This window comes from Amia ocellicauda, chromosome 5 (assembly GCF_036373705.1).
Source record: "Amia ocellicauda isolate fAmiCal2 chromosome 5, fAmiCal2.hap1, whole genome shotgun sequence".
Classification (NCBI taxonomy): Eukaryota; Metazoa; Chordata; class Actinopteri; order Amiiformes; family Amiidae; genus Amia; species Amia ocellicauda.
Window position 1 is genome coordinate 39,641,350 of NC_089854.1, and position 22,606 is coordinate 39,663,955.

The 22,606-nt window shown below is 39.7% G+C and overlaps 1 protein-coding gene across 6 annotated transcripts in view; it reads left to right on the forward strand.

Annotated features, from left to right (window-relative positions):
• LOC136750244 (suppressor of tumorigenicity 7 protein homolog) overlaps positions 1–22,530 on the forward strand; it is a 56,713-nt gene extending 34,183 nt beyond the window's left edge. For 3 of the 6 annotated variants that reach the window (XM_066705152.1, XM_066705150.1, XM_066705155.1), the window contains 14 exons: positions 1,454–1,536; positions 7,495–7,654; positions 10,246–10,300; positions 10,849–10,964; positions 12,052–12,127; positions 12,619–12,773; positions 12,948–13,045; positions 17,218–17,347; positions 18,782–18,854; positions 19,167–19,269; positions 19,551–19,701; positions 19,967–20,059; positions 20,311–20,450; positions 22,200–22,530. In XM_066705152.1, the coding sequence (XP_066561249.1) occupies positions 1,454–1,536; positions 7,495–7,654; positions 10,246–10,300; positions 10,849–10,964; positions 12,052–12,127; positions 12,619–12,773; positions 12,948–13,045; positions 17,218–17,347; positions 18,782–18,854; positions 19,167–19,269; positions 19,551–19,701; positions 19,967–20,059; positions 20,311–20,450; positions 22,200–22,295 (1,529 nt within the window). In that variant the 3' untranslated portion in view covers positions 22,296–22,530. The other 3 variants (XM_066705153.1, XM_066705151.1, XM_066705154.1) reach the window with 2 other exon arrangements.
• Positions 22,531–22,606: the final 76 nt, after the last annotated feature.

Genomic DNA, 22,606 nt, shown 5'->3' on the forward strand with positions numbered 1-22,606 from the left:
TCCTAACTGGTAGTTAGAGAGAGAAAACATCATGTCAGTTGTAACTACTGTTTTGCAACTGGGGGGTGTGTAATCCAAGTTGAGGATTTATTCTGGACTATGCAGATCTGTGGTGTCCAGGGAAGCAGTTTAGCAGACAGCTTATAGCATTAGTGACGGCTTCTCCACAAATGGTGCTTTAAAATAAATGGGGAACTCTAAAATTATTCTAATGCAAATTGTACATCCGAGCTGGACAAGAGAACATCTACAAAAATACATTTTGGTTGTAACACATTGTGTCCAAGATTGGCTCATTGAGTGTTTTAAAGACCTTTTCTCCTCAGAATTTAGATTAAATTGTAATAGAATGAGGTTGTAGTCTTTTTGGCTATAGGTTGTTGTATTGGTCTCTGTTGAGATAAGAACATAAGAAAGTTTACAAATGAGAGGAGGCCATTCAACCCATCGTGCTCGTTTGGTGTCCATTAATAACCAAGTAATCCAAGGATACTATTCATTCTATTTATAAATGTTCCCAAATTTTCAGCTTCAACCACATCGCTGTTGAGTTTGTTCCAGTTTGTGATGACTCTCTGTATGAAGAAGTGTCTCCTGTTTTCCATCTTGAATGCCTTGAAGCCCAATTTCCATTTGTGTCCCCGGGTCCGTGTGTCCCTGCTGATCTGGAAAAGCTCCTCTGGTTTCATGTGGTCGATGCCTTTCATTATTTTGAAGACTTGAATCAAGTCCCCATGTAGTCTCCTCTGTTCCAGGGTGAAAAGGTTCAATGAAGCTAGAAGTCTGCAGAATATTAAGTTGGATGTTATTTTCATATAGCGGTTTGAAGTATAAAATTGCACTTTCTGTTACTAGCATTCTTTAGAGTTCAGATGAGTTAGACTTTGGATTTTGCATGGATTAGGGTTTCCCAGGCAACACAGACATCCATTAGGGTAAATGCTGCATTTCTCTACTGAGTTGTGGTTTTTCAGAGATTTTTTTGTTTGCTAGGGCTGGATATCTTACTTTTGTATGGGCAAATATTGGGCAAGGCATCTTAGTGGTATATTGCATTTGATTTGCAATTTACTATATTGTGCTGTTCATTGTAAATTGCTTTTGCACTTCACATTGTGGCATTTAAAAAACAAAAAAATGTTTACGTAAAGTATAACACACTTGAAAATGTAAACTAAATTTAGATTTAAAACCATGCCTTTTTGCATATAATTTTCTGATTTGAATTGGGTCAAGCTTTCATTCTATGATTAAACCTCCATTATCACATCTGACCAGAAGTGGCAACCCCAATTGGAACTGCACTGTATGAACAAAGTAGAACATTTATCAACAGTTTTATATTTTGTTGTTGTTGTGTTTTTATGGTGCTTGCCTTAACTTTGGCCATTTTTAGACCATTGATTAAAATGGCACCGTTTGTCTCCTTTTCTCTCTTCTTTTCCTCCCACAGTGAGCATGTTTCTGAATACGCTGACCCCCAAATTTTATGTTGCCCTGACAGGAACATCCTCTTTAATATCTGGGCTTATATTGGTAAGTGTTTTCTCTCTCTCTCTCACTATTATAAAATGCTGTAAAATGGCCATTGCATTGTCCAGCACATTTTATGTATTAAAGGATTGTATTGCTGTCGCACCGATTTGCCTTACAACAGTTTCCACAAGATCACAATTTCTTGTTGCAAGGTTTAAACCAATTTACCCAGAACAGATTTTTTTTTTTTTTTTTTTTTAATCTCTTACGATACACAACTCTAAGTGAAGTGATTGGATTTTGTAGTACGTTATGTATGCATACCTTTTGCAATGTGTGTTCTCTTCCCTTTTTTTGTGGAATTGTTTAAATTAAGTGAGGCCTCCCTTTAGGTTTATAATTACTACCAATCTTCTTGTCATACTACACACCAATTTGCAATTGTCCTGCTTCCATATTTGAAACCATCTGTTTCACATCTTGCCAGTGGCTTTTAGTTTTTTTCATCATCCAGGAACTTTGTCCATCCCACAGGTGCACTTGTACAAAGGCTTCTGTTTATAGCAGAGTTGTACTTATTCCCCCTGGATGGCTTTTCACAAGCTATGTTTCGAGCTTGGAATCCCTATCTTGGTAAAAAAGCTTTCCTGCATTTGAATTTGAAAACGGCAGGCTTCAGATTATTTCTCCATTAATTTCCTGTTGCATGCTGTCAGAGAATGATCACCAGCATAGGAAGGCGATCACCCAAACCTAATTCTTTCTTGTCAATGTCTCACAGTGGGCCGAAGATACTTTTTCCTCTTTAAATTCTTTTGCTGTTCTCGCCCATATTGTGCTCTCCCATCATAGCAGCAAATGACATTTTGACTTATATGACCGAATTGCTAGGGTGCAGAAGTTTTGGAGATATTCTTGCCCGAAAAGCTTTTATTGATTGTGTTCGTGGAGGCCCGGCCCTCCCCTCCCCTCCCCACCCCTGCCAACATATCCAACATAAACATTAAATCTGTCCTGCTGCAACATATCTGGAGCTCTTACTTTCATTTTGTCTTGACCTTGACAGCAAAGACAGTCTTGTCACTCTGTGGGGATTTATTTCCTTTTGACTTGCAAGTTTCTCACTTTTTTCCCAACCTTTAGTATAGAAAGCACTGGTATGATATTTCCATCTATACCCCCATTTTTGTTATGTTTTTTCTGACTGTAACTTTAATCGGGGTGTCTTAAACAGATCTCATTGGGGCTTGATAAAATGTATCTTGCAATATATGATTTATTATATTGAATATTTTTGTCGGGCATATTCTTTGTATACGAGGAATCGCAATGATCCCCAATTGTTTTCACATTTCATACACAACTTCTGTACATAAACATGAGCAAAACCATACATAAACTACATATACATGAACACATATACATTACTTGCTGTGCCTACAAATGTTCTCTTAAGAGATGAATTTACAAATCCAAGAACAATTATAATAATTCTTACTTTGCACATCTGCTATCTATATTTCACTGCATTTGATAGGGGAAGACAGTTACCCAAGTACTAAGAAATAAATAATAGGTGAAGAAAAATAAGCTAGAGTATGAATTGGAGTGGTGAGAGAGGGATCGGCTAATGTTGAGAGAATTTTAAAGAAAATGTACTCATTTAGCTTTGATCATAGCTAGGTGTGCAGTACATCCATGAGAGGAGGCTATTACCATTGGGATATCAGTGTAACTTGACTTTGCCAGAGCAGTTTAATATCTCTGTGTCTCTCCATACCCTCTGTGCCCTCACACTCCTCGTGTGCACAACACTTTGCTGCTAATGCTGAAAGGCGTATTCCCCATCTAATTTGTGGTTAAAGCATCTCACAATAGATATTAAAAATTAATAACCCCGTCAACACCCAAGTCAGAAACAACACCTGTTAATTGAGGAAACCAAACCAGGCAGTGCCACAGTAGGTGCTTTGTGGAGCTGGGCTTTACTTACTTACATTATTTACATATTACATATTATTTACATATTATTAATTAATCAATCAATTATTGTATTTGGTATAGTGCCTTTTGCAAGGTTACCCAGAGCACTTCAACATTACAATTCACATGTATATTACTTCTGTAAATGTTGAGCATAACACAACTGGAGCTCAGGGTGTCCAGAATTCTTCTCCTTTTACACAAAGCTTTTTTAACACAGACTGCCATGTTTAGCTGTGGATTACAGGCAATTCAATCAAACTGGAATCCTGTGCTGATGGGAGGATTGCCCCCTCCATAAGAAGCACCATTTGTGAACAGTCTAGACCAGTGGTCTCAAACTCATTCCCTGGAGGGCCGTGTGTTTGCTGGTTTTCATTCCAACAGACTCGTCAATGTCTTAATTGGTCTAATTGTTTAATTAGCTAGAAACATTTAAACACCAATCCAGGCCCTGGGATATTTTATAAGCAACTGTACCTTGAATCAAATGTACTTTTAGACCATCAACTCTAAAATACCTCATAATATATTTTTTGAAACAAAAACCAGCGTCAAAATCTAGATCTGATGCGAATTATGAAATACTGAAATACTGAAATTCAATGTATATTTGTGACTGAGGAGTATGCCACTTTGGTGCTTTAATATACATTATATTGTTTATCTATGAACAGAGCTCTCACTGTGAAAGTGACAACTAGTTGTTATTACTAAAGAATAATTGTGAGAATGTGTTGATTTAAACAAACAAACAAAAAAACTTGCATTTAATGCAGGATTTTTTTTAACTAATTAATGGAAGTAGTAATCGACAGATTAGCCGATTACCAAAATAGTAGTTTGTGGCAGCCCTAATTTGAGTAAATAAGTGTCAGCTCTTACTGTTATTTTGCCATTGAAGCTGCCCCTGTTACATACTCCCTGCTACAGAATAACACTATGTAACACAATTTTTGTTCCTGGGTAGTAAGTGTTGTTTCCCAATTGCTTATGCCTCAAAAGTATAGAAAATGGCTATTATTCCCCCCAAACTTTGCTTTTGTGATCAGGACAGTGATATTTTGAAATTTACCTATTTCCAATGAGAAAACTGGCAAATTTGTGTAGCTGTAGGATTACGTGCATGTATAGGTATGTTGAATTTTGGAAATAGAATTTTGCATAGATTAGCATGATAGAAGCACAGAGGCAAGCACAGCAAATGTAACACTTTCTTCTGCGCAATTTCATAATTAACACCAAAGTTGCCCTATTACCAGCAATGTTTCAAAAATTTACCATGCGTTTTGTTTTGTTTCAAGTGCTCATGCTTGTCGTATGTGCTCTTTTGGAAAGCTAATTCTGATTCACACAGTCCACAAAGCACAGTACGGCTATCATTCTTTTTCTTAAATACACAATTTCGATGCTTTCGCCTGTTTTTTTTTTTTTTTTTTGTGTGCGGTGGCTGGCTGCGACGTGCAGGTTCAGACATATATTTTTCCATTGAGGCTCATACAGGTGGGTGACAAACCAAGTGATGCATTACTGCCACCTACTGCAGTTTGGAATCAAACCTTTGTTCTCACACAGAGCTAGGAATGTGGACCAAGGATATTAGGTGAATGGGCTAAGATCAAGGATATTATTAAGAATGGCTAAGATAGAGGCAACGTAGCTAAATGACTATTCGACGGCTGAAATAGAAGTTGACTATTTTACTAGTCGAATAAGTCGACTAATCATTGCAGCCCTAATTAAGATATTACAGTGGTATAGGTTAGTAGTATACTGGTGAAACACATTTTACAGTAAAATGTATCAAATGTGTCAAGTGTTTTCTTAAACTGCCCCAACTGCCTTTCCATCAATAAATTAGTGTTCTGTAATATTTTAAAAAGCAGCTAAAGTTGTAGGACTAGGGAGGGAAGAGCAGGTTACCATGTCTGTGCAGGGAGAGGAGCTACAGGTATGAAGAGTGACAGAAGGGATTTTTACAGCACAACAAAATCAATAAAGGACCTTTATCCCCCATTTTAAATTTTTTCCAAAATTTCATCATAAGCCCCATTCACACTGAAATGCCGCCAAATTGCTGGCAACGTTTGCCTGCTTTTTTCCTGTTGCCTTCCATTCACACTGGGTTTGAATGGCGGGAAATTGCCGGCAAGGACCCATTCACACAGAAAACAGACTGCCGGCAAGAGCGCTGTTGCCCTGGGGCCGAGCCGCTGCAGAAGCCGCGGATCCGGAGAGAAGAGCTGGACCTGTACAAGTGCGATAATCTCCCGGGTTAAAGATATGGCAGCAGCAGTAAAATACTCCAAGATGGATATTTAGGAGATGTCATACTACTGTGTTATTGTATATTTTTATACAGGCAAAACAATCACCATTCGGCAGCGCAACACTGATTATAATATTCACAAATATAGCAGCCTATTGTTGTGTTCAGTAACTGCATACAGTGTGTTTAATACAGCTGGATGTGTCACTATTCACACTGCTGTCATATATTATGAAAATTAATCGCTTTGCTGTCAGATCTGCGCACATCCTACACAACGTGAACGCGCCCGTGTATTATTTGGTTGTATCAGAAGTACTCAAATGTGTTAGACTACATGTAGTAACTTTATTGCCATCATTATTTATGTATTGGCAGACTTACAAATAAGAGCAATTCAAAGGTCAAAACTGCAGTACAATTCAAAGCCTAATGCAATTTACAAATTCAAATTTACACGTGTATAGGAAATATACAGTAAACAATACAATGTAGTCAACTGTATTTGTTATTGTATGTGTTATGCTGCCATTTCTTATATGCACTAATCGTATAAAATGTAAATAGCTGGTGTTTTATTAATACAAAAGGAACCAAGCTCACTTGAGTATTGCAATATGATCTGAGTCCTGAGAAAACACGGAGTGAATGAGCAAAACGAGCCCGAGTGACGAGCTGACCGTTTGTACACAGACAGTGAGCAGCAGCGCCGACTGATAGTGTCACAGCAAACCAACCCAAACGAGTTTGTTTTATATGAACGCAGTGTGGGGGGTAACATGTTTGCCTGTGTAAAGATAATATATTTTGTATTATTTATTGGTACATAACTTCTGACGTGTGACAATAGTTAGCATTACATACGCCAACCTGTTGGTTCATCAATAACACGCAGAATTGCTGCGACTATATCATTTTCCACCTCCGCCATTGGTGCGTTTCTCGTTACGCTCACAAGTTCTCGGTCAGCAGCGGCTTAACCTTGACGCGCTGCATCGACACGCAAGGACTGCACGCTGACTTTGTTCCTGCTCCATTCACACAGACCTGCCTGCAATTGTTTGTGTGAATGGGGTAATAGTAACTCGAATGAGGATAAACAAAGTCGGATCAATACCTTAACATAGTCTGCAGCTGTCTTCCAACTTTGCACAGTCTTCTCCCTGGCCCCATGGATCTGTGCGGTGCACATTTCCACATGAATAACAATTAAAATACGGACTCACTGAGGACAGGGAAGAGTGCGGCTGCCAATGAAGCGCTATAAAAATACAAATTGATACTGTATAGTAAGACCAACTAAACAAGTCCTCTTCTAGGTCTATAGAAGAGTCATCATCCAACAATGTTCTAGAAAATGTTATATATTTTGTGCTGGGACACTAGCTCAGAACAGTAAAATGGGTTTCCCGAGAGCTTCACTACAAAAAACACAAGCTTACATTTCTTCTCACCCCACGTAGTGACGTAGTTTCCATCAGGTGCATTTAGCCGACCATGGTTTGGTTATATCCTTAATTATCAGGTTTTATCTGCCCAGTTCTTAATCTATGTAAACTGCTACCTATTTATTTGAATCTCAAATGAATTAGTCATCAAGACAAATGTAGGCCATTCTCGTACAGCACCGGGAACTGCATTAGGTGCCTGAATAAATTCTGGATTAAGACTTGCATTGAGACCTGATAAGATGCAAAGCTTAATTTCAGAGTATAAATTAGTTAATTCCCATGTAAAATCGATACCCTCTCGTTGTTTTCTTTCAGATATTTGAATGGTGGTATTTTCGGAAGTATGGCACGTCCTTCATTGAGCAGGTCTCTGTGAGTCACTTGCGCCCTCTGTTGGGAGGAGTGGATAACACGTCTCCCACCAACTCCAACACTAGTAATGGAGAATCCGATTCAAATCGACAAAGTGTGTCAGGTAAGAGTAATGCATTTTTTTTGCATTTGTTTGAATCTATATTCATTAAGGTATAGGACAGGGTTATTTGATTTATTGTTCCTTGTCATGCATTATTGTGGAAAGCTTTTGGTACAAACACCTGCTTTAATAAAATTGTATTGTCAATTAATTGAACAATTACCAAGCTTGTTGCAATGGCCTGGAAGGGTGGATATTTGGATGCCTTAAACCATTAAATAAACCTTATTCCCATTAAACCCAGTATTCCTCTAATAAGGACACACAGTACATGAAGTGTACTATAATTAGTCTTTGGCCCTATAATTATGGTTAAGTAGTCACTCCAAGTGGTTTAATTAAGCCATAATATCAGCTTTGGCTTCAGCACATGTTACATAGTGAGGATAATGATACAAGGGATCAGATCAGCCTCTCTTAGTCAGCTTTAAATCCACATTTCTGTTTGTTTTAGAGCAAAGGAAATCTCAGCCCCAGTAGCCTTTAAAAAGGGCTTAACATGAGATTAACCTCAGTTACAAGTATTCATAATGAAAAAGCAAACAGCTACAATGTTTGATGATAACCGGTGTGGCCTTTTACAATATAATTTGTTATTGCTTAATTTGTTTGTCAGGGATATGACAGGCTTTTCCTGTTAGGGCCTTTTACTGCGAGTGAAACCATGGCCGTTCTTCATATTAACCTTGTGGCTCACGTGTGTGTCAATGAATATAATGGGACAAGCTAATAAGCTCCTGTGCTGAGTGCAGACTCGGTGTCCAGGCAGTGGAATACACAGGAGAATACGGTGTTTTGTTTTCAGAATACTAGATACAAATAATAACAATAATGCCTCATAATCGCCTCCATAATGTCTCAGTTCCACTGGCTTAAGCGTCCGTATGCGTCCAGAGCTGTTTCTGTAAAACGAGGCCGCTGTGAAGTCCGTCCCTCTGATGGGAGGAGCAGCGACTGTGGGTTTGGTTTGTGTTTGTGTTAAAAACAGACAGAGATCAACACTTGTGAGCGACACAGCCTGACGCGGAGAGGACTTTTGTGTCTATTTTATTCTTTATGCTTTACATGATTGGAGACAGTGTAATAAATACACGTTTCTGTTAACAGATATTAGAACTGACTAAATGTGAAAACGTTTCCATGTGCAACAATAAAATAAATATTTGCTATTTATTAGTTATTATTGTAATCATCAAGATATGTGCTAGTAGATATGTATTTTAAATGGCACAACTTGACTCCCTTAACTTATTACTCTTACTACAGATTTATAACTGCAAACAATACTTTTTGCCGTATTATTATTTTTTATTTATTTAGCAGACGTCCTTATCCAGGGCAAGTTACAGTTGAAACAAAATACACACGTTTCACGATTAATAATACAGTAACAGCAGCTGCAATATAGCAGGTTATAATTTAACTAAAGTGTGCATGTTTCAGTTATGGCATTTATGGAGTTTATTAAACCAGTCCTTAATGTTTTAGAGGGAAACCCAGATCTGCTGTATTTATTTATTCATTCATTCATTCATTCATTCATTCATTCATTCATTTAACTTGTAAATGGGCACACGTTAACTGAATCATGTTCGCCTTCATACTGATTTTCTCTGCGGGGCTGTTATACAACAGACCTGCACACCATCCACAAAACGACAGCCTGAAACACCATCCAGTTGTTCATAAAATATTAATAAAATCAGCTGCTACCGATCCGATTATTATCCTTCAGTTTATTTTTGACTAGTCACGGCACTGCACAAGGGTCCTGTGAAATCTAAGTTTTTAATACTCGGATATGAACTGTAAGCAGTAAACATTAAATTTTTTCTGTACGTGGATTTCACTCCATGCTGCTAATAAAACTGCAATTTCTTCGTGATCGCACACGCACTTGAGATTATATCTTCCGACACAATGTATCTGATCTCTTCCCTGTCTGTCTCAAGTCAAGTGCACGTTGCAGCTGAAGAGAAGCGTTTCCTCAGTGGTGATGGATGCTTACGTACACATCTGGCAGCAGATAGATAACCGGAAACACTCATCTAAGTGTCCGGACATGTCGGCCAGTGGAAACTGGGCATTAGGCCTCTTGCTATAACCAACACCTTCAAAGTCATTTCAGATGTTTTCTACAGGGCAGAACTTTGGAAGAATTATTATGGTTTAAACATCTTCACTTTCATCCATTTGTTCACTAATAAAGTTGCTTTCCTTGTCTATAAAAAATGTTTTGCAAAGTATATTGATGAAGGAGCTGTCACCCAAACCAATGTATGCAATTTGCAGATAACCTAAGGTCATTTGGAAGACGAAATGCATAATTTCCCCTAGTTTTATTACTTTTCAAGCAGGAGCAGGAGGACATTGAATTGTCATTACATTAATGAGACAAATTCATCATAGTGCTTCTTAAAAGAACATTTTCTGTTCAGGTACGCAGATGCAGATATTAGTGGTTGATTGAAGACTGAGTTGTACTTGTATCCTTATTGGATACATCGCAAACACTCTCCTGTTGTTCCCCACTGTTTTCATGTATTTTATTTTCTCTTTATCGCATAATTATGATTTCATTCCAATTACAGAATGTAAAGTGTGGAGGAATCCACTCAATTTATTCAGAGGAGCAGAATATAACCGGTGAGTTTGTGTTGAATAGAGCCTTATTCTATTGAAATCATTAGTATTTGACTAATTTTTCTGTAATGTATCAAACTATGTATATATATTCTACTTTGTCATGCCGACACCCAGTTCAGCAGAATTGCATTTTTTGTCATAGGTTGTTAAAACACTTGTGGTTCAGTTACTAATCTTTTTTGTTTATTGCACTATTGAAAAGCAGTTCTGCGTAAGTGAATACCAAAAAAACGTATATTTTACTAAAATACGGACCTTCCTTTTATAAAATTATTTTGAAGTTAGATGACAGATGAAAAAATTTATAAGTTCTTGGCATTACCCATCCTCCTCTACTCCCTCAGGTATTACTATTGTACATCAGCCTTTTCTGGTTTCAGGGGTTACACGCATTAGAGATTGTAGGTCATGCCATCTTCACATACTCACGTGTTTATCAAGCTGTAGTATAAAAGGCAGATTTGTACTTTGTTTTCAGTGTTAGGAATTATCAGAGGGAGGTATTTGGTATAATATCAGTAGCAATCATGTCTTTGTGTTTCCCTCAGGTACACATGGGTGACTGGCAGAGAGCCTCTCACATACTACGATATGAATCTTTCAGCACAGGATCATCAGACATTCTTCACGTGTGACTCGGATCACTTAAGGCCCGCTGATGCTAGTAAGAGCCAGTAAAATGACATGCTTATCATCTGGAAGGCACTCTGTTGAATTGTCATGTTTGTTCTTCTGTGTAATCTAAAGAGTTAATGCTATTGATCAGACTTGAGCATGGGTGACCTGAAAACATGAAGTCTTAACATTTGGCCAGGTAATAAAGATAGTGCAGCTCATGATGTCTACAGGCATGTTCTGACAGTGACTGCAAGTGACACATGGTGCACGCTGTCTGCTGAGGTTGTGCCAAGGCTTTTCAATCTTTTCTCCAGTGCATAGCTCAGGCCCCATCAAGGTTCATTACACTAAGAAAGTGAAGGCACCCAAAAACAAAATGTGTGGAAAAAACAACAACAAATTAATATGCATAATTGCTTACAGGTCTTTTAGTCTGGATGTATTTGCTGGGACACCTCTTTTCAAGTTTGTTTTGCCTTTAAAGGTGTAAATTGCCAACTAAACATCCCAGAAGGCTATGGAAATGGGCAAATTATTTATTGATTGCTTGATTTGATTGTACGTGTGCAATTAATTTAAAATGCTAAAAAAGGTGAGAGCCACAACTGCACATAGTAAAATACATGAGAATCTGGAAAGTGGTAATTTTTTAAAAGGAGAAAGAAGTATAGATCGACTTGAGTGTTTTAGTTAATTATTCTGTCCACTTTGAGAAGGAGATGCCTGGGCCCACGTCCATGTTATCAGAAGATAATCACCCAATACTCTGGCAACCTCCACACACTCTCCCCTGGCCCCAGTGGATCCACACTCTTCTTGATATTATTCATTCAGTACTCTCCACTGCCTGGGTTCATGGGGCCGGGTGGGGTGGGAAGGGGACGGGATGGTACAGGCCTGGGGAACAGCTGCAGATTCTGCACCAGGAGAATGGGTGGGGCACGATAAAAATCCAAAAATGGGACATTTTGTACCATTGCATTCCTATTAATCTTTTAATGTGAAGCTACTAAGATCAAAATGCAGCAAACACATATTGGCACATAATGCACAGTACTGCTGCGTGGAGGTCAAGGAATGAAGGTAAATCTGTGATTGAGAGGAGTTTCTGAAGGTGTTTCTTGTGTTCACAGTAATGCAGAAGGCCTGGAGAGAGAGAAATCCGCAGGCTCGGATCTCGGCAGCACACGAAGCCCTGGAGCTCGATGAGTAAGTCACTGTTGAGCATTTATCCAAAGCAATTCACAATGTTGCCAATACCTGATAGTTTTGCTTGGAGGTAGCTAAATATTTGGTTGATATGATGTCATTATAATGGGGGGGGGGGGCAGGGTCAATAATAGGTTTCCCACCCTGTGGAACACATTCATTGCACACACAAAATATGATCTGCTTCAAATCCAGACAGCCCGGAGTGTGCTGACCGTTTGCTTAGTTTGTTCTGACTAGTCTGCCAATTGTTCAGATTTGTTACAACCTCCAGTCTCACCCTGACATGTCATCACAGGTTAGGTTAGTTTCCTACAGTAAAGTATTGTTTCTGGTTTAGTTTCCCTGTTTGTTTTGTAGTTTCTCTGTAGTGGATTTCTTGGAGGTTAGATGTTCCAGTATTGTCTGGAATGGAGCTGCCGGGAGTGGAGGGAGGTGTTTGCTTGTTTGTTTCGATGTACAATGTGTATATTGATTTGGTATTGCCATAGCTGTGCCACTGCTTACATCCTCCTGGCGGAAGAGGAGGCCACCACGATCGTGGAAGCCGAGAAGCTCTTCAAACAGGCGCTGAAGGTGGGGGAGGGCTGCTATAGACGCAGTCAGCAGTTGCAGAACCATGGGGCCCAGTATGAAGCACAGCACAGTGAGTACACTGCTACAATTGAACTATACATCTCGTATATAACCCTAACCCCCACCATTTCTTATTGCTAAATACACAATTTGTACAGCCATGTACTTTCCAAAAGCAGTGTGGTTCTCACTCCTCTTAATGCTCAATCCTGTGCAGATGAAGTGGTGCAATTCTCTTTTTCAGGAAGGGATACAAATGTATTGGTTTACATTAAGAGGCGATTAGCAATGTGTGCCAGGAAACTGGGAAGAACAAGAGAAGCAGTGAAAACGATGAGAGATGTAAGTATTCCCATGGGGGTGGGGTCAGGGAGGGCTTTTTAATTGAATAACGGTGCAGGAGAGCCTCCTAGTGTAGGGCCTGCCTGTCTTTGAAGAACAGGCTCACGGAGGACACACCTGTCATTTTAAACATTGTATAGTGTATTTCTACTTGTTAAAGCAACAAAAAAATATATATTAAAAATGTCCTTTGCAGTCTGCATGGTCAGAGTAACACTGGAGGGGAAAAAGGAAGAAATAATTACTGGGATAAGGGTTGGGATTGGATTGTGATGAGGTCTTTGTCTTGATTTCCATCCTGTTGACATCGCTAAATGATAGACCGTGGCCAGTCTTGTTTGTGGCCAGATACTTTGGCTCTGATAGACCTTTCTGTGTATAAATAACATGTGACCAAAAGCTCAAGCATTTCCAGCAAGTTGACGTTGCCCTAAACGAGCTGTATTGTGCTATTTTCATGCTCAGGGTTTCCACAATGACAAACCAGTGATGGGAATGGATGAAGCAGACCAATTCACAGAATAGTCCCTAACCAGATGACCCCAAAATTGGCTTATATACTATATATACTAGATTTTATTATCTAAGTCCCTTTGAACAGCCTGTGCTGCTGAGATTGTATCTGCTGAGCCACCTATTTTAGTATCATCTGCAAATTTGACAAGTTTGCTAACTATCCCAGAGTCCAGATCATTAATATAGATTAGAAAAAGCAAAGTCCCTAGTACTGATCCCTGTGGAACTCCACTAACAACCTCACTCCAGTTAGAAGCGACTCCTCTAATCGACACCCTCTGTTTCCTAGACATCAACCAGTTCATAATCCACCTACTTACATTACCCTGAATGCCTACAGCTTCCAATTTGAGGATCAGTCTTTGGTGTGGAACCTTATCAAAAGCTTTATGGAAATCTAAGTATATCATATCATATGCTTTCACGTGATCTACAGCTGCAGTTGCATATTCAAAATATTATAATAAATTAGTAAGACATGATCTGCCTCGTCTAAACCCATGTTGATTATCTCCAAGAATATGGTTTCATTAAGATGCTCCTCTATTTTCTGTCTAATCATTTTTTCCAACATTTTACAAGTGATGCAGGTGAGACTGATTGGTCTGTAATTTCCTGGCTCAGTTTTGTCCCCTTTCTTGTGGATTGGTATGACATTTGCTGTCTTCCAGTCAGTTGGCACATCCCCTGTTCTAAGTGTCATTTGGAATATTAGAGTTAGCGGCCTATAAATAATTCCCCTCATTTCTTTAAGTACTGTTGGAAATATCCCATCTGGCCCAGGTGATTTGTTTGTTTTTAATTCTGCTAGTCCCTTTAGTACCTCCTCCTCATTTATCCTGATCTCTCTTAGGGTTTGACTGGACTGATTGTCAACCTGTGGCATGTCATCTGTTTTTTCTTTTGTAAAAACCTCTGTGAAATACTCATTTAGAACATTTGCCACATCTTGTTCGTTTTCTGAAATACTTCCATTTTTGCCCTTTTTCAGTTTCACTTCCTCCTTTATTAACCTCTTGCTGAACTCTTTGCATTGGTTTTAGCTCCAAGAGCTGTTTCTTTCTATTTCCCTTTTTGCTTTCCTGATCCCTTTCTTAAGATCTCTTTGCAGCTCAACATATTCTATGTATTTTGTTTAATCTCTATCCCTTTTGTATGCACTATACATTTTCTCTTTTTTTGCATACTTCTATTAAACCATTTTGGACAGTGTTTTTTGTTCCTCAATTTGCTAAGTTTTGGTACAAATTTCTCCTGAGCCTCAAGTAGTATATTCTTAAAATATGCCCATCCATTTTCAAATGAATCTGTATCCAGTGTGCTCCAGTCTAACTATTCTAAGTGCTGCCTCATACCTTCAGGGTTTGCTTTTCTAAAATTGTAGACCATTGTTTTAGACTTGGGTGCATCAAAGCCATATTGTGATCACAGTTTGTCATTGGTTCTCTAACTAGTGTCCCTCTGACTCTATCTTGATCATTTGAAAAGATCAAATAAATACATGCGCTCTCTCTGGTTGGTTCCCTGACAAATTGAGTCATTTACCATCTCAACCATTTCTATTTCTGTTTCTGTAGTCCCAACTGGGCTTTCCCAGTCTGTTTGGGAAATTGAAATGCCCCATTATAACAGCCACATCCTTGCTACATGCAGTCCTGATTATACTGTACAATGCAGCATCTTTCTGAATATTTGAGTGAATAGCTGTAACAAATCCCTACCACTAATCCTCTGGATCTTTTATTCAAAAGTTTAACCCACAAAGATTGTTTCGTTACTAGGATCTAATTTGAGTTCTTCTGCCTCAGTCATTTTTGACATATAATGCTACCCCACCCCCTTTAGATTTTTCCTGTCCCTCATAAACTGTGTGTATCCTATCAACTTGTATTCATTATTTTCTGAAAGCCATGTTTCTGTCACTCCTACAACATCATAGTCACACGTCAGCACTGTGGCTTCCAGGTCTAACATCTTGTTCCTTATACTCCTGGCATTGAGGTACAAACATTTCAGGATTTTCCTACTAGCAGTTTCCCTTCATTTTCTTTCTTTAGTGGGACATCTCCCATTGTCAGAGCTCACTGCTCCCCTTGTCCCTAGTTTAAAAGATTCTCAATTACTCTGCACATACACTCTCCCAATGCATTAGCTCCCCTTGTGTTTAGATGTAGACCATCCAGTTTGTACAGGTGCCATCTATCCCAGGAGAAAAAACCTAAACCCCTCTTCCCTACACCAAGATTTCAACCATGTGTTAAACTTTCTAATCTCTGCCTGTCTCCCTGGCCTGGCACGTGGTAACAGAAGAATTATGTAGAAAACCACCGTGGAGTTTCTGCTCTTTAGTTTCTTTCCTAACTCTTTAAATTTGTCTTGCAGAACCTCTGTCCTACCTTTTCCTATGTCATTGGTTCCAATGTGGACCAGGCAGGCAAGATACCATGCGGGTCTCATCATCACTAGAACACACTGTGTGATCTACGCCTCTAAGAATTGAATCTCCTACTATAACTACCTCCCTGTTCTGGGGGGGAGTGGGCACCATGGTGCTCTGGTGCTCTGGTGCTCAACTGCCCCCCCCATCACCCTCTGAGCTGTCACTGTCCAACTCGGTGTTCAGCAGTTGGAACCTGTTGGGCAATTCAAGCTCTTGGGGTGTCTCTAGGGGTTGTGCGCACCCTTTTCTGTGTTTACGACCTACTGTAACCCAGCAGTTCTCTACGCTGTCCTGCTCTAAGGTCTCAACTCTCCTAGGTTTAGGCTGCACACCATCTCTCTCATGGGCTGATTGACCAATTCTTCTATATCCCTAATACAGCGCAGATCGACAAGCTGAGCCTCAGATCATGGACCCTGATCTCGAGGATTTCAACCTGCCGACAACGTTCACAAATGAAATCTTCTTGGATGAGTTCATCCAGGAAGGCAATCATTCTGAAAACATGACACTGTAGTGGCCACATGCTTCTAAATTTTGAAAGTTTTAAATTTATTTTTTTTACCTGCTGCCAATTCACACCTAACTGCCTCCAACTGGATCCACCTGGCACAACTCACTTAACTGAAATCCTGCTAGTCCTTGACTTGATCACCTTTCCTTCAACCTATTTACTTTCACCAACTCAGCAGCTGAACTGAATTGACTTAAATTAAGGCAAAACTACAGACAAGATTAACTTCAATTAAGGCTGGTTTGAAACTAGGAAAACAAAAAGATGGCTGCCTCTCACCTGTACTCTCCTGTGTCTGTCTGTGGCAACTTTGTTGCTGGTTTCCACTAGCATGAATAAGAAAACAAGCTACTGGTGGTTGTTTGCATTTCCAGTATTATAATTATCAGTACCATCTAAAAACATGTATAATAGTAGTTTTCTGGTCTGTGTGAAGCTCAGGTTACTGTTGTTTGAAGTCAGTGGTGATAGACATTGACTAAAGGGATAAAGTGTTCAATCCAAAAGTCCTTCTGATTTTAAAATAACACCAACTGTATTTACTTGGGGCTGCTTTAAAACTATCTCTAACATTTCCATTGCAGACAAAAATCAGACTCGATTGGTGCTTGATCTGTATTTAAGACAGTAGGGCTACAGAGGCTATTGAAGTTGTTGTTTTCAAACTGGGTTAATCCTGTGAGGTACTACATGTAACAACAGTTGTATGTTTTCCAGTTAATGAAGGAGTTCCCTCTCCTCAGTATGTTCAATATCCATGAAAACCTCCTGGAGGCCTTACTGGAGCTGCAGGCCTACGCCGATGTACAAGCAGTTTTAGCAAAATATGACGGTAAGCAAGGGGCACAGGGGAGCTGAATGCATTTCCAGCATACGTGGAATTGAATGAACTGTGTTTACATGCTGGTTTAAAAAACCATGACAGTAGAGAATAGTCTTCTAAAGCTGTACAGCTGAATTGCAATTCAGTTTTGGTTAATGTATTCATTGAACAATTCCTGTGTTGGGTTTGTGTGTAATTTGTATTCAGACATAAAATGACTTTAAACTGTCAGCTGTTATAACCACCTCTACTGTCACGACTTATTTACCAGCATGTGAACCGAGTCAGCTGATTCCCAGCAATCTGTGTGGATTTTGTACAGCAATCTTCCTTATTAAGAGAATGCCCAACAGGTGTACTTTGAATTTTAAAAGGCTGTGTTAAAACTGCTGTCCTGTAGAGAGATGTCAGTGCCAGCAGTCAAACCACACAATCAAACCCTGGCGCAAACAGAATGCGTCTATGCAAAGGGAATTTTTGAATAAGCAGCATAAAAAGAGAGAATATCAATTAGACTACAGCAAATCCCTTTTATTATAAAGCCACAGTTCCACCATGTGGAGATGCATGTGCCTTGTAACATCAAAGATGTGTATGACAAGATGCGATAGTTATGCGTTTGTTGGACATCCTTTTTATTCTGTTCCTGTGGGGGTATAGGGATCTGACTTTGGCTCAGTAAGCTTTTAATAAGGCACAATTCTGTCAACTGCTGAGCAGGCTTCTTACTGCTGGTGTCACCACTAGCTTAAATTCCCCAGTGACATCAAATCTTGAATCATGTGACTAAGACAAAATGTTAATGCCTTAACAGACTGTGCTCTTATGAAGGAAAAGCTGTTTTCAGTTTTGTAAAACTGAAGAAATGCCTTTTGATTTATTGTATTTGAGGATGTCACACAAGAGCCACCTGCTTTTTAACCCATATTATTAATCAAGGAGGTTTTTTTTTTCATAATTACTGATATCAAATGGCACTTTTTTATATACATGATAGAAGTCATCTTTGAAGTTAACCATAATTAATGGTACCAGGTTGCATCTGTTTTTTTATGTATCTGATTCCAAGTCTGTTACTCTCCTTTTAAGCCTTCAAATTATGTGGAGCATGGCACCAACACTACAATAACTGTCCAGAGTAGAAATTGTGCCCTCTAGTGGTCTTGAGCACTTTCAATAAATATTCCCATTTTCTGAGACGTTTTGATTAGAATACCTTGTGTTTCTTGTGTGCAGATGCATATTTTCTGGTTGTAGTAATCTTTTAAAATGTTATGAAAGTACCATTCCTCACCTCAGGAGAAAATAGTTTTGCTGTAGCCACATCTGAGTTTTTGGGAAAGGCAGCAGTATCAGCTACTAGTTTTCTCCAGAGTGATGTCCAGTATCCTGTACAAACGTCGTGGGATTTACACTCATACTACCTTCTGTTTATTTCAACAGATATTAGTTTACCCAAATCAGCAACAATATGTTACACAGCAGCCCTCCTTAAAGCCAGGGCTGTGTCAGACAAGTAAGTATACCCGTTTAAAAATGGAAGTTCCTCACACACATCAACTCCTGAGTTGAAAGCATGTTTCCTACAGACTGTGATAAATGTCCTCATAAATCTCCCATCAACATATTATAATGGAATACATTTAGTCGGTTAGGGGGGGGGGGGGGTGACTTTTCTAAAATCCATTTCCAATGGTGGGAGATAAGGATACCAGGCCAGAGATTGATTTAATGATGCTGTAGAGGCTTGAGGAGGTTTTCTGAATGGTGGGTTGTGTGTGTTGTGTTCCTGAGACCAGCTCTGTGCTCAACCCAGCATCTCTTTCAGGTTCTCTCCAGAGGCAGCATCTAGGCGAGGTCTGAGTACTGCGGAAATGAATGCTGTAGAAGCCATACACAGAGCTGTAGAGTTTAACCCACATGTACCGAAAGTGAGTGCGGCAGGGAGAAAGCAAGAGACGCACCACTGTATCCCTCATTAATCAAACCAGTGCCTGCCATGAAAGACATACTGTACTGTCACACTGAGGAAGTGAACCCATCCTGTCAGTCTTTTGTTGTTTTGTTATGTCTGGTGACATCCTGCATCAAGATGAGTTTTGGAACATGACGTTCATGGAATGCTGAGGGGTGTAATTTGTGTGTGGGGGTTAGGAAGTTTATTTTCAGGATTTGCAATTACCAGAACTAACTTTTGTTTTTCCCTTTGCAGTACCTCTTAGAAATGAAAAGTCTAATACTGCCGCCGGAGCACATTTTAAAGAGGGGGGACAGTGAAGCAATAGCATATGCGTTCTTTCATCTGCATCACTGGAAAAGGGTGGAAGGCGCTTTAAATCTCCTCCACTGTACCTGGGAAGGGAGTAAGTACTGATCACCTGCTGCTGCTGCTTCTTAGTTTTTCATTTTGGGCCGTCATTCCCTGGTTCAGTGGCTTAATAAGTTTGCTTTCAGACGTGCTATTTAGCGACTAGCATGTGTTGTAGGATGAATCACAACATTAAATAAAACTAATGCTTCTAATGAGCTGAATTCATGGAAATGCATTGTTTAATTCCTTTGTGTAAGGCTAACAGTTGGATTGTCGATCACATGATGTGTGTGTGAATGTTTTTGTTCTTTCCTCAGCTTTTCGAATGATTCCTTATCCTCTGGAGAAAGGTCACCTCTTCTACCCGTATCCCATCTGCACAGAGACCGCAGACAGGGAGTTGCTGCCGTGTAAGGCATTTTGCATTCTTAATCAAAATCAATTCATATTAGATATAAACGTACTGCAGCACTTGGATGGAAGAACTACATTTTCTGCTCTTGTATCTTATGCTATGATGTACTGCTGCAGACAAAAAAAAGTTTGTCAGTGCTAGTGGTTGCACTAATCACTAAGGATTAGTTTATCTCTGGAAATGCTGGGCTGAAACGGTTGCATATTTTACTCTAACCTGGTCTCCCCGTCGCCCCTGTGTACCCAGTGTTCCACGAAGTGTCCGTTTACCCCAAGAAAGAGCTACCTTTCTTCATCCTCTTCACAGCCGGCTTGTGCTCCTTCACAGCGATGCTTGCACTCCTCACACACCAGTTCCCGGAGCTGATGGGGGTCTTTGCTAAAGCCGTAAGTATTCTCCAGTAATCCACAACTGAACTGGCCCCTCTGCGGTGAGGAAGTGATTTGCAGCCCCTTGACCGAGTGTGAGAGGTGATACTTAATACATCTGATGACAACTGAAACAACTCCCCGTACGGTTCAGGGACTCTTGGCTTAAGTAGATTTTTTGGATTTGATGCCAGTACTGTGGGCCTAAGGTGTGAGTTTAGCAGGATGGCAGTGTTGCACTTGGAGTAAAGCTTCAGAAATAGTTTTATTTGTAGTGTGGGCTCCAAGCCAGGGCAGCACCTGTAGTGTGCCAAGTCATGGTGGCTTCTGACGAGTGTTGCCTTTGAGCCGTGACCAAGACGAGGCTTCATGGCCCGAGACTGAAAGCCCTGCTTAAACAAGATCCAAGTACACACACCCTTATCTCCCACTGTAAATGTTGCCAAAATATATCAAGAGTCACTGGATCTTCACTAACAGTAAACACTATGATATGTAGATAACAGGCAGAGGGCATCAGGGGGCTTGGGTTTAGAGAGGAAAGTCAGGAGACTGCATATGTGGTAGGACACACATAAAAAGCAGTAAACTGATATTACTTTCTCTACAAACAAAATTGAATATGACCACCCATAAGACAACAGGATAAATTCCCTGACTCAAAGTACTGGTAACAGACAGAAACATAATGAACATTCAATTGCAGAGACTGTTAAGGCAAAGTATCAATAATTCATGTGTGCTACCCAGTCTTCACTGCATGTCTGTATTAGAACAGAAAGTCCTCTGTGAAATGCATTTAAAAGCTATTTTTGGTCCTGTTCATATCTAGCTGGCCTACAATCCCTCCACTGATTTGGCTTGGTTCATTTATCATTGACTAACGGAAGTCACCCACTTCAAAGGGGAAAGCAAGCAGACTTCAAAGTCCTGGGCAAGTTTAGGCTGAAGGAAGGGTTGGCGGGGCAGGGAAATCTGGTTCTATCCTTTTGTTCCTATGAGGGGTAAACACAAAGGTAACAGGTGTGAGGCTGTAGTCAGTGCTCTGTGGGTCTGGGAGTAAGGACTCTGGTTACAGCATCAGAGGGACATTCCCACCCAAAGAGAGAGCGAGCTCTGGTCCAACAAATTAACTTGTTCCTGTAAATATTTAACATGTCTGGGTCCAATCAAACCCAAAACTGTTTATTTTTTTTACATTATTGCATATCATTTTCAGCAGAATCTGAGAAATGTGCCATACTAGTATTATTCCCTACTACTACTCTACTCAGTTCCCTACCCTAATATCAGTATTACATTAAACCTGCTCCTCTTATTGCCAAGAGATGTCGTAAGTATGGGCAGTTCCACTATTTATACAGCGCAGCTCTTTGTCTTTAATTGATTCAAGCATTATGATTCATTTAGTGAGAATAGGAAAATGGAAGCATCAGTATCTTATTCAATATTTTGTGTGGGCTTCAAAAAAACATGAAAGGGTTACCGAACAAAAAGGAGATCAAAGGCAACAACAGTCTTTCGATGGTTTCAGTTGGGAGGCAACAATAGGAAAGACAACGAAGACATGCTTGTGCACAGAATGAGATGTTGAGCCACAAGGATATACTATTCTTTTAACGAGCTTCAATTCACCTTTTTTCTTCAGGTGTTTTAGTTCAGAAAGACTGGAGCTTTTGTACAGCAGCTGCCCCCTTTATAAAATGCTTGCGGCAGTGCGGTATGAAAAGACATGCACTTACACCTCTTTTGTGGATTTCTTGGCAGTTTCTCAGCACCCTGTTTGCACCATTAAACTTTATAATGGAAAAGGTGGAGAGCATCCTACCCTCCAGCCTGTGGCATCAGCTGACACGGATCTAAGGGCATAATGGGATTGCTGCCACCACGTTTGTGCCAAGATCATGTCTCTTGTGGACCACAAGAAAGCATGATAGAGAAAGGGAAAAATGACTGTCAGTTCAAGACTTTGTTTTTGTTTGTTCTCATGTAAACCTGTTTTTGTTGTACAAAAAAAGGTGATGTTCAGTTTTACTTTGCCTTCAGAAAAAAAAGCTAAAAAAATAATAAAAATAAAGACTTTTGTGTATTGCTGCAATAGATGTTTTTTCTTCCCCCTCTCTCATATTCATTCTCTAAATCCTCCTTTTTTCACTCTGAAAGAATAGGCTGCT